The sequence below is a fragment of the Rattus norvegicus genome, chromosome 20 (genome assembly GCF_021556685.1).
Source record: "Rattus norvegicus strain SHRSP/BbbUtx chromosome 20, alternate assembly SHRSP_T2T, whole genome shotgun sequence".
Taxonomy (NCBI): Eukaryota; Metazoa; Chordata; class Mammalia; order Rodentia; family Muridae; genus Rattus; species Rattus norvegicus.
Window position 1 is genome coordinate 10,051,603 of NC_141553.1, and position 14,310 is coordinate 10,065,912.

Consider the following 14,310-nt stretch of genomic DNA (forward strand, 5'->3'; position numbering starts at 1 on the left):
CAGTCTCACCTCACGGATTGTTTCTGGCAGAATTAATTAGTGCATTCGTTTTTTCTTTCTTTTTTTTTTGTTATCTTTAGCATTGCTTTTATTTCTGAAGATCGGTTTGAATGAGGCTTAATTGACAGGCTGTTAAAGGTGTCCGTTCTAAACACTCAGTTTGTCTGTCTTGAACAACAACAACAACAACAAAAAAGGACACCCATGTAAACACCACTCAGTCAGGCCCCTCAGCCCAAAGCCCCTTCGCACCCTGTCTCAGGCAACCACTGCTCTGCTCTTTGAAGCTGTCTGCCTAAATGTCATCTAGATAAATCCATACGAAAGTGTGGTGGGGCCGCTGGCACTCAGCACAGCGAGCTCCTCTGTTCGTTCAGGTTACAGGAAGCCGGGCTACGGTGCTTCCTGTGCTTGGGCATAGCTACCCTGAGCACACAGCTGCTGTGTGTCTGTTCACAGTTGGACTATTCGAATCCTTTCCAGTTTGAGTCGCTAATGAGTAAAGCCACCGTGGACGTTCAAAGATGGGTTTTCGTGGGAGCACACATTTTCACTTTTCCCTGGTAAAATCTAAAATCAGAATCGGTCCTGTCGCAAATGCATGTTGACCTTTATAAGACATTGTGTCAACACGTTGAACGACAATCCCACCGAAAGCATGGGTGTTTCCGAGAGGTCCCTCACCTTGTTGAAGCCTAACCTTATTGGTCCTTTTGACTTTAGCTCCAAGTCCAGTGGGTGCTATGGAACTGTGCTGTGGTCTTCTTCTATATCCCTCAGTGACAGATGAGGTCAGACGTCTTTCATGAGTGCTCTCGCCTCTTCTCCACCAGGTAGCAGTTAGACACGTTACCGATTTTAAAGATGTGTTTGGTTCTCTCGTTAGCTGTTTGAATACATGCATGCCCTGTACATTCCGGGTATCAGACCAAGTATGTAGGCGCGTGGGAGGGGGTATTTTCTCCCACTCAGTGACTTATCTTTCTTTTCGTTTCCTTTACAACACTTTTCAAAGAGTAAACATTTATGATTTTGACGAAGCCTGATGTGGAAGAATAAAAGATCGCGGGTTACTCCTGTTGTGCCCCAAGAAAGTTTTATAAGCTAAAACACAACATGTATTTCTCTTCTAGGCTTTCTTTGACAGGTTTGGTAGTTTTTGATTTTACGTCTGAGCCCACCATCTATTTTGAATTAACACCATACGTGCTTGCAGTTCCCCAGCACTGTTACGGAAGGAGCAGCCCTTCCTGGGGAGTTAGAATGCCCGATTATTGATTATTGACAGTTGACTGATGTATATGTGAGTCACCTGCACCCTTCCCGGTACATATGCAGCCTGCTCTTTGATTTTTACATAAAAGAGCTAAGAGCAGAGGACAATCTCACAGCTAAATCAGCACACTCTCACACCATAGTGGTTTTTTAAAAAAGGAGCACAAAAATGAACAAATCAGATAAGAGAACACGACAAAGCCAGAAGCAAACTGGCTGACAATACGCTGGTGGCATGGGCTCATCTCGTCAACGGAGAATAAAGAACCTTTAGCCCCACCTCGAACCATTCCCAAAGTAATTGTGTGTCTGCGACACACAATTGTGACAGTGTATGGTGATGTACCATACCCTAACCCCCACTGAGCTCAACGGGAATGACAACCACAGACAAACTTCTAGAACAATGTGGAGGAGACCGCGTTCACTGGTGCGTACGAACAGCGATTTCTCGAACAGGATGCAGAAGGTGCCAGCCAGAGAGAGCTTCCACAGAGTGATTAAAAAATAAGACTGGGGTTGGGGATTTAGCTCAGCAGTAGAGCACTTGCCTAGCAAGCGCAAGGCCCTGGGTTCGGTCCCCAGCTCCGAAAAAAAGAAGAAAAAAAAAATAAGACTAACAAGCCAAATCTCGGGAGGAAGGAGCAGAGAGATCCAAGAAGACACTTCCCCAGAGAGACTGCTCTGTGGCCAGTAAGCCTGTAGTCAAACAGCCCTGGTATTTTGGTCCGTAGTTGAGGAATGCAAATTGCAACCACATGGAGATGCTACTGTAAACTGACCAGAGGACTGAAAACAGAAAAAGAAAAAAAAAACAAAAAAAAAAACAAAAAACCAAACACACCAAGCCTCTCATCCTCAGAGGGCCAGAGGGTAGATTGTCGATTCGGCCCACATGTACTCCAGCAAAAAAGTAGGTGGAAGAACCAGGCACCGTTTAGTAGGATGTTTGTCAGGGTAGCAGTGAAGTGCAAGCATGGGTGGATCCCATAGACATCGATTGGAGCCAAGAATCAGGACAGGAGGAGCTAAGGGGCTGCAGTTGCCTAGCATGGATGGAGCTCTGGATTCAATCCCTGGCATCATGAAAAGAAAAGAAAGGAGAGAAGAGAAGAGAAGAGAGGAGAGGAGAGGAGAGGAGAGGAGAGGAGAGGAGAGGAAGGGAAAGGAGGGGAGGGGAGGGGAAGGGAGAGGGAAGGAGAAGGGAGAGGGGAGGGGAAGAGAGGGGTGGGGAGGAGAAAGGAGGGGAGGGAAGGGGAAAGGAGGAAGGGAGGGGAGGGGTGGAGAGAGAAAGAGGACAGAAGAAGGGAGAGAGGAGAGGGGAGGGGAGGAGAGGAGAGGAGAGGAGAGGAGAGGAGAGGAGAGGAGAGGAGAGGAGAGGAGAGGAGAGGAGAGGAGAGGAGAGGAGAGGAGGAAAGTGGGGAGCGGAGGGAAGGGGAAGGGAGAGAAGGGGAGAGGAGAGGAGAGGAGAGGAGAGGAGAGGAGAGGAGAACACAGCCATGATAATAGAGCATGAGTTCCAGTGTTCTAGCTACACGAGTCTTCAAATTAAAGCACAAAAGAGATTCCAAGGGGATAACCTTGGAAGAGGGAGGCAGGGAGGGGTAGGGATGCTTCTAAGGGTCTGGAAAGTTCTGGAGCAGCATTTCCTAACCTGCCTTGCTGATACTGGGCAAGCCTGCCCTTTTCTGTACAGACAGTCCTGGGTCCTGTGGCCTCTGCGGTTGGCATCCACTAGTTGCCAAAATGTCTCCAGACACTGTCAACTGTCCCCTTGCGGGGGTGGGGGGTGCAAAAGTTAAATGCTGCGGGCTTTGCATTACTGTTTCATTGGTCCTGGGGAGAGGAAATCTACTCTGTGGAAATTCCTCATGCTCCATACATAGCACTGAATGTTAAAAGTTCTTCCAAAAAAAAAAAAAAGTCAATTAAACCTTTTCTTAGAGTTTTCTAAGCAAGCAGGGGCAGTGTATAGAGTGAACACCCGTGTTTCGTCTGCAGACACAGAGGCTAAGGTCCAGGGTGGCAAGGGTGGGTGCCTGGCAGAACCTACAGAAGAAGCCTGTTCCAGACTCCTCCTTTTGCTCCTCCCTCCCCCACACTCTCAGGTCTTCCTTCTCCCAAACGCACCCAGCAGATCCCAATGATGAACTTCGGGCCAGACCTCAACTGTGGAAGCCCGTGGGTTTGGAAAACATTGGCTGTGGACCGGCAGGGAGAATTGAAGCCGGATCATTGTGCAAACAGGATATTCGCTTGTGTCAGAGAGATCAAAAGAGGCTTGAGGTTTTTCTTCACAGCCTCAGCCTGCCTCCTTCTCCTCTCTCACTTTATCTAATCCTTGCAGTGAGCAGACGCCTCGTGTACGGCAAGCAGGAAGGCATGGCTGCCGGGGAGACGCAGCTCTATGCTAAGGTCTCCAACAAGCTCAAGGGCCGCAGCACCTCCTCACTCCTGGACCCCCTCCTGGCTTTGGGCTTCCCCACACATACCGCGTGAGTACTGCGGCTGCCACAGCCCTAGAACCCGGCTTCCCTGCCTGGGTGGATCCTCTCCTCCGCCTGTCGTGCAACTGGATAACCGAGTGTGGCTGACTTCCTGCTAAAGTGGTCACCTAATTGTGTAAGACGGGCGTCTCACAAGAAGGCCCCTTCCTCTTGCTTAAACATGGAATGGTCTTGAGCTCTGAAAGATGAGCTCTTCCTAGTGACTGACAGGGGCATGCGCACATTAGAAGCCATGTGGGCCTCTGGCTGCCCACTTTGGAGGGGGAGGGTTGGAGGGGTTTGGAGGCAAATGTTCCTCTCCTGTGCACTGGCAAATCTTATGGTGACGTTTCAAGGTATGCGACTCTGACATGAGGCTCTAAGGCTAGGATCCCCTGAGAGAATTATCGTTCGAGTTTCTAAGCAGCCCAGGGAAAGTCGCTTGCCTTTAGGGAACACATCTGGAATACCCGGTGACAAAGTAGAATGTGTGAGAAGTTCCAGAGACAGCTCACCCCAGCACCACTGGGCTCATCCAAGTCCCCCTGGGCTCAGAGAGGAAAGATGCTGCTGACCGTGGTCAGAGCATCCATTGTAAACCTGCTTCTTAGCGGCCGTCCTCTCAGATCCTTATTCCCAAGGAGACGCAAGTCGGAAGTGTGCTTCAGAGAACCCGGGGCTCAGGCAGTGAGCCAAATAAGTCCTTCGATGAGATAGCAAGAACCTGGCTACCAGGGAGGACATTGGCATCGAAGCTGGTCTCCTCTTCTCCCAATATCGGGGCTTCTTGGTCACTAAATGGGGAACAGAACCCACCAGGAAGCCGCACATGAGAACACCAAGGCCTAAAGAGTAGCCAGCGGCAAGCCTAGGTAGGACAGGAGCAGGCTCCCAAGGCCTCCGAGACCCATTCTGTTTTACTACTCAAGCCGTGCAGTGGGCTCACCTTCCAAATCCCTGCTAGCATAAACCAGTAAACACCCACGTGTCTACAGGTTCTTAGGTGGGGCTCAGAAGGGGCTCATGGCTGGACCTCTCTGTCATGGCCTCTCTAGACGGCTACATCTCCACTGCTCTTCGCCCAAATACTGGGCGATATTACACTGGGTTCCAACGTGGACCAGCGGTTTCAGCCACTGATGGTTGGGTGCGTGGCCCACTCTGGTCTCTCTGGCCCAACTCAGCCAAACTGAAGTCAGCCTGTGTACAACCCAGGTCCCAGAATGACTAAGACGCATGGGAACCATGAGGAAAGCACCAGCGAGTAGTGGGGTGGGGGGAGACACAGGAGAGGGATGTGGATGAGCCTGCCCAGTGATTGGTTAAGGAACACTACCTGCTAAGCAACCGGGGTTGGGGTGCATCTGTCAGGGCAGCACAGGCTCGAGCCAGGAATGCAGCCTGTCCCAGCCCAGTTGAGCATCCACAAGTAGATGACGTCGGCTTTGTTGCAGGGTAGCAGGGTGCAGAGAGACGAAAGGAAGAGAGAGCAGAGGTTGGGACTTGGACAACCAGGACCCAGGGTCAAGAAATCAAGCCGTGGGTGTGGCATGAGTCACTGTATGAAAGATGGAGATCTTGGCATAAAGGGAAGTCCAGCAGCTTGGCCCTGGTAGGACACAGTGTGGAAGAGAAACCATTTTACTACCAGAGCTCACCCCTTCCAAAGAAGAGGCGAGCGGGCCTTGACTCTGCTGTGTTCTCGTTCCACAGGCTCAAAGCACTGGCGGCCACAGGGATGAAGACAGCAGAGGAGGCCGCAGACTGGTGAGTGGAATGGGGGCTGCAGGGTTACCAGGGGCTTGGGTGACTACACCAGGGACTCTATACCCCAGGCAGGTCTTCTGAGTGGGATGGGGTTCCTGCAGAAAAGATTCAAAATGACATCCATTTGCACCAGTTCTGAGCCCAGAGAAATAGTGAAACCCAACTTTAAGACATAAAGACAGAGGGCTGGAGAGATGGCTCAGTGGTTAGAGCACTGACTGTTCTTCCAGAGGTCCTGAGTTCAATTCCCAGCAACCACACGGTGGCTCACAACCATCTGTAATGGGATCTGACGTCCTCTTCTGGTGAGTCTGAAGACAGCGACAGTGTACTCATATAATATAATAAATAAATCTTTTTTTAAGACATTAAGAGATAGAGACTGTTCTCACTTAAAAGCCAGATTTAGGGCTCTGCACAGATTCTTCCAAACATCCCGGCTTCTACCCCTTGCACATAAGTGCTCTCTCTCTCTCTCGCTCTCTCTCTCTCTCTCTCTCTCTCTCTCTCACTCTCATATGCACACACCTGATTTTTTAATCCAAATTTGACTCAAAAAAGATTCATGTTTGTTTGTGATATATTTTAAGTAAGCAAGGAGGTGTCTTTTTTTGTTGCTATGAAATTCACACACTCACAGGCTGCTGCAATGGAGGAGAGTTTAAAGACAGTTGGGAATCCCCAAGGTATCGAAGGGTAAACCCCCAGTAGGGTTAGGGAAAGATGACCCTCCTTACCTCATATTTCAGCCATCTGCCTGGGGGTGAGGTTGGAAGTCCTTGTTTTTGGGAGCTCCTCCCCAGCCTTGGTGTCACTTGACGTCACCCTTCCACCCAACTGGGAAGTCCCTCCCACCTCTTATCTGAAGAAGCCACAGTGAAAGTCAAACAGCGAAAAGCAGATCCTGGGCTCTGCTATGGCTCAGTGGTGAGGGCTCACCTAAGTGTGGGGACCTGAGCGCTCTACTAGTTCCCTTTCCTGTTGCTGTGAGATCAAACGCTCAACAGAGGCAACTAAAGAAGGAAGGGCTTGTCTGGGAGTGTTTGACAGTGGTGGAGAAAGCCGTGAGATGTGCTGGAATGTGAGACAGCTGGTCTCTTACCATCCACAGTGAGGAAGCTGGGGGAGAGGGGAATGTTGGCCCCTTCCGTAGGATCACTCAGTCACTCATTCGGGTTGAGCCTTCCTTCCTCAGTTGACCCAGCCTAGACTTTCTCTCATGGTGGAGCCTGGCAGTTTGTCTTCCAGGATTGATTCTAGAGTCTAGCAAATAAACGATCAATATTTGCCACCCCAGGTTCCGTGCCGAACTCTATCTACCTAAAAAAACTCTTCCAGCACTGGATAGAAGCCTGGGAGTGGGACCAGGGTTCTGTGTTCTAGGAGAACCTCTGCCTATAAGGCCACAGGCCAAGGATGTACAGGCAGAGTGTGCATAGGCAGAGGGAGCACAGGCAGAGGGAGCACAGGCAGAGGGAGCATAGAGAGGGTATGGGTGCACAGGCAGAGAGAGCACAGGCAGAGGGAGCACAGGCAGAGGGAGCACAGGCAGAGGGAGCACAGGCAGAGGGAGCACAGGCAGAGGGAGCACAAGCAGAGGGAGCATAGAGAGGGTATGGGTGCACAGGCAGAGAGAGCACAGGCAGAGGGAGCACAGGCAGAGGGAGCACTGGCAGAGGGAGCACAGGCAGAGGGCTCACAGGCAGAGGGAGCACAGGCAGAGGGAGCATAGAGAGGGTATGGGTGCACAGGCAGAGAGAGCACAGGCAGAGGGAGCACAGGCAGAGAGAGCACAGGCAGAGGGAGCACAGGCAGAGGGAGCACAGGCAGAGGGCTCACAGGCAGAGGGAGCACAGGCAGAGGGAGCATAGAGAGGGTATGGGTGCACAGGCAGAGAGAGCACAGGCAGAGGGAGCACAGGCAGAGGGAGCACAGGCAGAGGAAGCACAGGCAGAGGAAGCACAGGCAGAGGGCTCACAGGCAGAGGGAGCACAGGCAGAGGGAGCATAGAGAGGGTATGGGTGCACAGACAGAGAGAGCACAGGCAGAGGGAGCACAGGCAGAGGGAGCATAGGCAGAGGGAGCATAGGCAGAGGATATGGGTGCACAGGCAGAGGGAGCACAGGCAGAAGGCTCACAGGCAGAGGGAGCACAGGCAGAGGGCTCACGGGCAGAGGGTGCACAGGCAACACCTCTACTTGGATAGGGCAATGCCCAGAGTCCTGGCAGCCTTACAAGACAGAGGGTAGTCAGGCAGTGCCTCAGAGTTCCAGCCATCTGACTTCAAAGCCAGCCTCCAGATTCTAACTATACACCACAGGCTAAACTCAGTAGTTGAAGGTTGGGGGTGTGCCTGGATGTTACCTGTCAGTAGCAGCCTGGCCAGTGAGACTCACCAAGGATGAGGGATGATTCCGGGTTCCCTACACTTCCCTTTGATTGTTGCTGAGGGGGAAGGCAATGTGCGGTGTCAGTCAGTGCTGGGAACATGGGAAGCTGACCATCTAACTCCACACAGTTCCACCTCTACACAGAGACCTTAACAAAAAAAAAATCAGATCTACTCAGAGCTCTTAAGGAAGCTCTGGAAATGCGAAAGTAGGTGAGCGGTATGGTGGTTTGAATAGGAATGACCCCCACAGACTCATGCAGTGAATGCTTAGCCTATGGGGCGTGGCATTATCAGGAGGTGTGGCCTTGTTGGGGGAAGTGCGTCACTGGGGGCGGGCCTTGAGATCTCAGCCGCTCACCAGATCAGAGGCTCAGGATCTCTTCCTGCTGCCTGTGGATCCAGATGTAGAACTCTCTGCTCCACAGTAATGGACTAAGCCTCTGAAACTATAAGCCAGCCCCAATGAAATGTTTTCCTTTATAAGAGTTGCCGTGGTCATGGTGTCCCTTCACAGCAATGGAAACAAAATGTCCCCGGATTTGGAAATGGGTTGAGGCGACGTTCCCTTTGTGTAAGGTGGGTTGTGAGTCAGCCTTGGTCACCCTCATTTTGGCAATGTGCCTAGATGCCTAGTCTCCATGTGAAAGAGCCCAAAACACAGGTCATGGAATGGCTTGAACGAACTCAGGATTTACATAAACACACATGCCCGCTGGGTCTGTTGCTAATCCGCCATCAGGGTGAGCTCAGGCAAGAGGTACAGGGAGAGACAAGAGGGGCAGGCTCACCTCTGCTACAGATTATCATCAAGGGAACTTGCTTACACACAAGGTGTATGCCTGCTGATAACACCCCACTTCCTAGCCATCGTGTGACATCATGGGCAAGCGTCCGTCCCCCGGAGTTCTCCAATGAGTGTGTGCTAAGCAAAGTAACTGCTACTTAGCCCTTACCTTACAGAGATTTTTTTTCCGTGTGAAATTTTTTACCTATGCTTCTTGCTCTTCTTGTCTTGAAGTTGAATTATTAATTTAAGGCACTAAGTGTTTTCCCATGCCAAGTGTTGGCAGATCGCGCTAAGCGATGGCCACACAGCTGCAGCCTGTGGTCTCGCTGTACTTCCGACATGATGGCAAACATCATCAAACCTTTGAACTAAATACCTATCTTAACTCAACCGACGAGAGAAATTATGTCTTTCCCCATTTTTATTTTTATTTTTTTTGTGATAGACTTGTATTTGGCGCTGTACATTGGTCATTCTTGTATTTAGAGTGGTTTGCTTGGCTAGGGGTGGTAGCTCACACCTGTAATCCTAGAGTGAGGAGGCTGAGACAGAATCACCACCAGGTCCACCTGGTGTATAGAGAGATCTGTCTCAATAATCAAATAAATGCTCTTTTTTTCATCAAAATAAATAAATACTTTTTGAGTCAAAAACGAACAATTAAAAAAAAACCCACTAGTATTCACTTAAATGTTGTCCAGTCTTCTGTGGTTTCAATTTTTCCATTTAATGTGAAAGTTGATGGTGAAGTTAAAATGTGGGGGGAAAATTCCCTGTATATGTGTTTCGATACCACAAAGATATCTAGACCAGCACTCTTCTGAAGGTTGAGGTCTGGGCCTCTCTGTCTTTGGCTGCAGTGTCAAACTGTAATAGGACTGAGAGCAGGTAGGCATTGGTCTAGCCTAAGGCCACACAGCCGCACCACTTGGCACTATCTTGCAGGGATGGCCACAGTCCTGATGTGTTTGTGTGAGATCAGCATACCCTCAACTTTGGGCTGGTGTTGCCGCTGTTGCATGTCCTCAATGGAGACAGCTCCAATTGATACGACAGTGTTTTCTGTTGCAGGCTGCATGGCCACTGCAGTGACCCTTCTCTGGATGACCCCATCCCTCAGGAGTATGCTCTCTTCCTCTGCCCCACGGGGCCCTTGCTGGAAAAACTCCAAGAGTTCTGGAGAGAGAGCAGACGCCAATGTGCAAAGAACAGAGCTCATGAAGTCTTCCCTCATGTGACACTCTGTGACTTTTTCACGGTGAGTCCGCCCCGGAGGCCTTAAGTGCTCACCACTGCAGCTGATGGCAGTGTTCTCTGGTAACCGGGCAACAATAGAACACAACTGATTTATTTTAATCAAGACATTAGCAGGAGCTGTCTGCTTTGTGGGATCTTTTTCTTCCTCTGGTCAACTTTAGCTCATCCTTCAGGACCCAATTCAATTTAGAGTCTTCAGTTCCCAGGCAGAAGAAGGTGTAATCCCAGGCTCTCAGCATCTTTTTGTCAATATCTCTAGGAGTCCATTTGGGTGCTATGAAGGTGATACACCCTTCTAAGAAGGCAGATGTTACCCAGGTCCTTGTCTACCCAGAGACTAGCAAAGTTCTGAACAAAGCAAGAACCCCCTGTGTGATGAAGTACTGAAAGGTGATGATTTGACATAACAAGGGTCTTCCCTATGTCAGAGCCTGGCCCTCTGAGGGAAAAAATGGCCAAGTCAGCAGCCTCCCTATGCAGTAATGTCAAAGAAACAACCATTTCCTCTATACCTCTACTTGATGAGCTAGAGAAGGACCCACCTACTGCGGGGACATCAGAGCAGAGCCTGCCACTCCACAGTGCTAGAGGAATGCAAAGTGTGATGTGCAAGAAAGAAGCTTCCAGAAGCTTTCCCCTGGAAAGCAGTGCCTCACAAACATCCACAAAGCACCCCCTGTGTGCCTGAGACCAGGAGCTCTCTGGGGTAGGAGCTAAACCCTTGCTTTCTAGAGGTCTGAGCTGGGATCCCTCAGGGCACCATGAGCTTCCTCAGAGTTGACTAGAGAATTCCATATGCATACAACAGAGAAGGAAAGAGGACTGACTAGGGAGGCAACAGGGAACTTCTAATCTATACATGTAAAGGGGATAGTATTCCTGGAGGTCTTCTCCAAGATGTCTCATAACTGAGCAGAAGACTTGGAGGTAGGGGTGGTGATGACCCTTCACTCCATAACTGCAGGGGCTGGATAGGAAGAACCCCAGTGTCCTGGACAGAGAACAGTCCGTGGTGGATAAGCCTGAACAAGCTACAAGAATACATGTTCTTGGGCTGGAGAGGTGGCTCAGCGGTTGAGAGCAACGACTGCTCTTCCACACGTCCTGGGTTCGGTTCCCAGCAGCCACATGGTGGCTCACAACCACCTGTAGTGATATCCGGTGCTCTCTTCTGGTGTGTCTGGGGACAGCTACAGTGTACTCATATATAATAATAAATAGAAAAAATCTTTGAAAAAAAAAAAAAGAATACATGTTCTTTGCTTCTCTTCCCTTAGTGTGAAGACCAGAAGGTAGAGTGTTTGTATGAGGCTCTGAGGCGTGCAGGGGACAGGATCCTGGGGTCCTTCCCTGCCCTGGTTCCTCTCGTTCTCCATTCTTCGATCAGCTACCTCGGCTTCTTCATCAACGACAGCCCAGCTGACGTCATCCGGGACTTTGCTATGGCGTTCGCCACAGAGGCATCAGCCCTGGCAGGTAGGGAACCCCGGCTGGGGGCAGACACACTGTACCCTTTGGGTCCCAGCTGAGACACCTCTAGGCCTTGATGGATTAGTTCCTGTGAGTGGTGATGGCCTTTTAATGACCATCCTCTGAGGGAAGAGTTTGGCTCTTGTCCTAAGGCAGCCACTGCCCTCAGACAGGCACTGTCTCTATGTCCCCAGATGGCTCTTATAGGTCTCACCTTAAAAGGGGGGAGGAAGTTGCAGGGGTATATATCAGTTGGTAGAGTGCTTGCCAGGGCATGTGGTTCCGTCCTCAGTGGTACATACTCCAGACATGAGGCCCACGTACCTGTAATCCAGAAAGGGGAGGCAGGGGGGTCAGAAGTTCAAGAACATCTTCACCATAGAGCTAGTTTGAATCCTGCCTTTATTACACAAGACCCTGTCTCAAGAAAACAGGAAGAGAGAGAAAGAAAGGAAAATGAAATGAAATGAAAAGAAGAGAGAAAGAAAGGAAAAGAGAAAGGAAGGAAGAAAGAAAGAAAGAAAGAAGGAAAGAAAGAAAAGAAAAGAAAACAGTTGAGTCTGCCCAGCAGAAAACCCTGCCCAGCATCCCTGTCCTAGGTTACACAGGGTCCCCTCCCACCAGGAACCTCAGAGTGGGACCTTTCTTAGCAGTGGGCTCTTTAAAGACTCAATTAATTAAGATGAGGTCACGCTGGAGTAAAGTGACCCTAAATCAATAACTGGTGATTGATACCAAAATCAATAACGTAAATCAATAGCATGGTCCTGAAAAAGACATGTGGGGATAACAAGGAGGTCACTTGATCTAACTACCTCACTTCCTGGGAGAGCTGGCCCTGAGCTCATATCCATCTCTTGACCCTGAGCAGGCTTTTCCTGCCTTCCCAGGTTCAACCTTAGTCTGACCTGAGAGGCTAGGAGACTCCCCTGAGATGACAGCTCAGGAGTGTCCCAAGTCCCTCCCTGCCCGCACTGTCCCTCTCAGTGAAACTGAACCCAGGTACACAGAGTAACAGAGGAAAAACAAAAGCCTATTCAGAAGTCAGCATGACTCACCCCTGGGTCTCCCGAGAAGCCCGGTCTTTTCCAGGCTGTGCTCACTTACATGGAGCGCTTACCCTTCCCAACTACGAAAAAGTGTCATGAAAAGGATTTCCCATCACCTACACATACCTTTATGCCACTAGCTGCTTCCCCAGAAGCTTAGGGCTCAGGGACCTGGCCAGGATCCACTGGCTGCCAAAGTTCCCCTGTGTGGAGAATACTGTAGTGAACTTAGCATCATGGTGCCTGAACCTTTCAGAACTTTCATTAGGGGAGTAACATGTCCTGTTTGCTTCCTGACCTGGATGAAGAAGTGTCAAGCAGCTCTTGGGCACAGTGGACTCCAGAGTCCTGGAGTTAACCATCTTCATCCTCAAGTACTTCCTGTCATGAAAGAAACTAAGTCAGAGCATGATTCTCAGCCAAGACCCCTGTGGGGACAAGGACAGAAGAGCCTAGAAGTAGGTCCTTCCACAGCAAAGTCTGTCATTTCTACTAAGACACCAAACTGCCTCCTCAGAGTCTGTAATGCTTGGGGCCCAACTGACACCAGATCTGATCGTTCCCAAGATACTATCCTCTCTTGCTTGCCAACCTGAAGCCGAGGAGTTCTCAAGGGCAGAGGCCATCAGAAAGCACTGAGCCTGACCACTACCCGGCCTCCAGTGAGGAAAGTCTAATGCTCTCTAGACGTGCTGTAGGTTTTATGTCCGTCTGTCAGGGAGACTCTTCTTTAAGAATTGACCTAGGCTGGAGACATAGCTCAGTGGGTAGAGTGCTCTCCAGCAACAATGAGGCCCTAAGTCCAATGGCTGGCAACACATAAACCAGGGATGCGGATGCACTCGGGATATAAGGGCAGGAGGATCAGTAGTTCACAGTCATCCTCAGCTACATAACAAGTTCAAAGCAGTCAAGGACGCACGAGATCCTGTCTCAAATCAAAACCAAAACCAAACAGCACTGACTGAGGAGAGTCTGGACCCCAGTCACGGGTGCACCAGAGAATGAAGGGCCATTCACTGCACTTTGAGCTAGCTTGCAGCCTAAGAGCTATGAAGACCTTGAGCTACATCTCTGTGCCCGTCCTTTAGTTTGTTTGTTTTTTGTTTTTGTTTACAAACACTGCAAGGACCCAGCCACATCCTGTCTCATAGGGAGAGCCCAGTCCTTGCTTTGTCAAGAAAGCGCTAACCCTAAAGAGCAGGCGCAGTAGAACAGAGGCAGGGAGAAGAGAGGTTTCTGCCTGTTCCAGGCAGGTAGCACTGACATTCAGGGACAGGTTCTTGGCGCTCCAATTCCTATCTGCCATTCAGCATGGGTACCCCGCATGCTATGTTCGCTTGACATTCAAGATGAGATACTCAGCACCCTGTGTTTTCTTGACTCCACAGACTGTACCATCAAGCCCTGCACCAAGCAGCTGCACCTGACCTTGGCCCATAAGTTCTACCCGCACCACCAAAGGACCCTGGAGCAGCTGGCCAGAGCCATCCAGCCCAGCCACACCTGCCAATGGACAGCTGCCCTGTACTCCCGAGACATGCGTTTTGTGCACTACCAGGTGAGAGGACCTGGCCGGGCTGGTGGGCTGGGCCAGCCTTTCTTACTGATAGGAAGTGAATAAATGCTCCCCTGACAGCACTTATTCCTACAGTCTTCCCTGACAAAAAGAGGGGGCTCCCCTCTGCTGGAGCCCTCCCCTCATGTGCGGTTTGGAAGTAGCATCCCTTTATGAATGAGTTGGACATTAACAATCATTTCAAAAGACAATGAAAGAGCTCCCACGGTGTTCAGAAAGCCTGTTCGTTGCCGAGGAGTGCTAATGCA

The 14,310-nt window shown here is 50.3% G+C and overlaps 2 protein-coding genes and 1 long non-coding RNA gene across 15 annotated transcripts in view; 1 reads left to right on the forward strand and 2 right to left on the reverse strand.

Moving 5' to 3' along the window:
* Tmprss3 (transmembrane serine protease 3) overlaps window positions 1-898 on the reverse strand; it is a 37,533-nt gene extending 36,635 nt beyond the window's left edge. The window contains exon 1 of one of the 2 annotated variants that reach the window (XM_087597425.1): window positions 685-898. The gene's annotated coding sequence lies outside the window, so the exon portion shown is untranslated. The remainder of the gene's footprint in view (window positions 1-684) is intronic. The other variant, XM_087597422.1, reaches the window with a different exon arrangement.
* Window positions 1-14,310, forward strand: part of Ubash3a (ubiquitin associated and SH3 domain containing, A) — a 66,389-nt gene that overhangs the window by 12,131 nt on the left and 39,948 nt on the right. For 7 of the 12 annotated variants that reach the window (XR_015644735.1, XR_015644739.1, XR_015644737.1 and 4 more), the window contains exons 1-5: window positions 3,558-3,770; window positions 5,475-5,528; window positions 9,779-9,965; window positions 11,242-11,440; window positions 13,875-14,044. Coding sequence is in view for 8 of the 12 variants with exons in the window: in XM_087597429.1 (XP_087453555.1) it covers window positions 3,658-3,770; window positions 5,475-5,528; window positions 9,779-9,965; window positions 11,242-11,440; window positions 13,875-14,044 (723 nt within the window). In the remaining 4 variants the exon portion in view is untranslated. 12 annotated transcript variants of the gene reach the window in all.
* On the reverse strand, window positions 9,416-12,864 carry LOC147998564 (uncharacterized). The gene is made up of 2 exons (XR_015645649.1): window positions 12,610-12,864; window positions 9,416-11,758 (listed from the first exon to the last, which is right to left on the reverse strand). It is a non-coding gene; the product is annotated as an uncharacterized LOC147998564 (long non-coding RNA).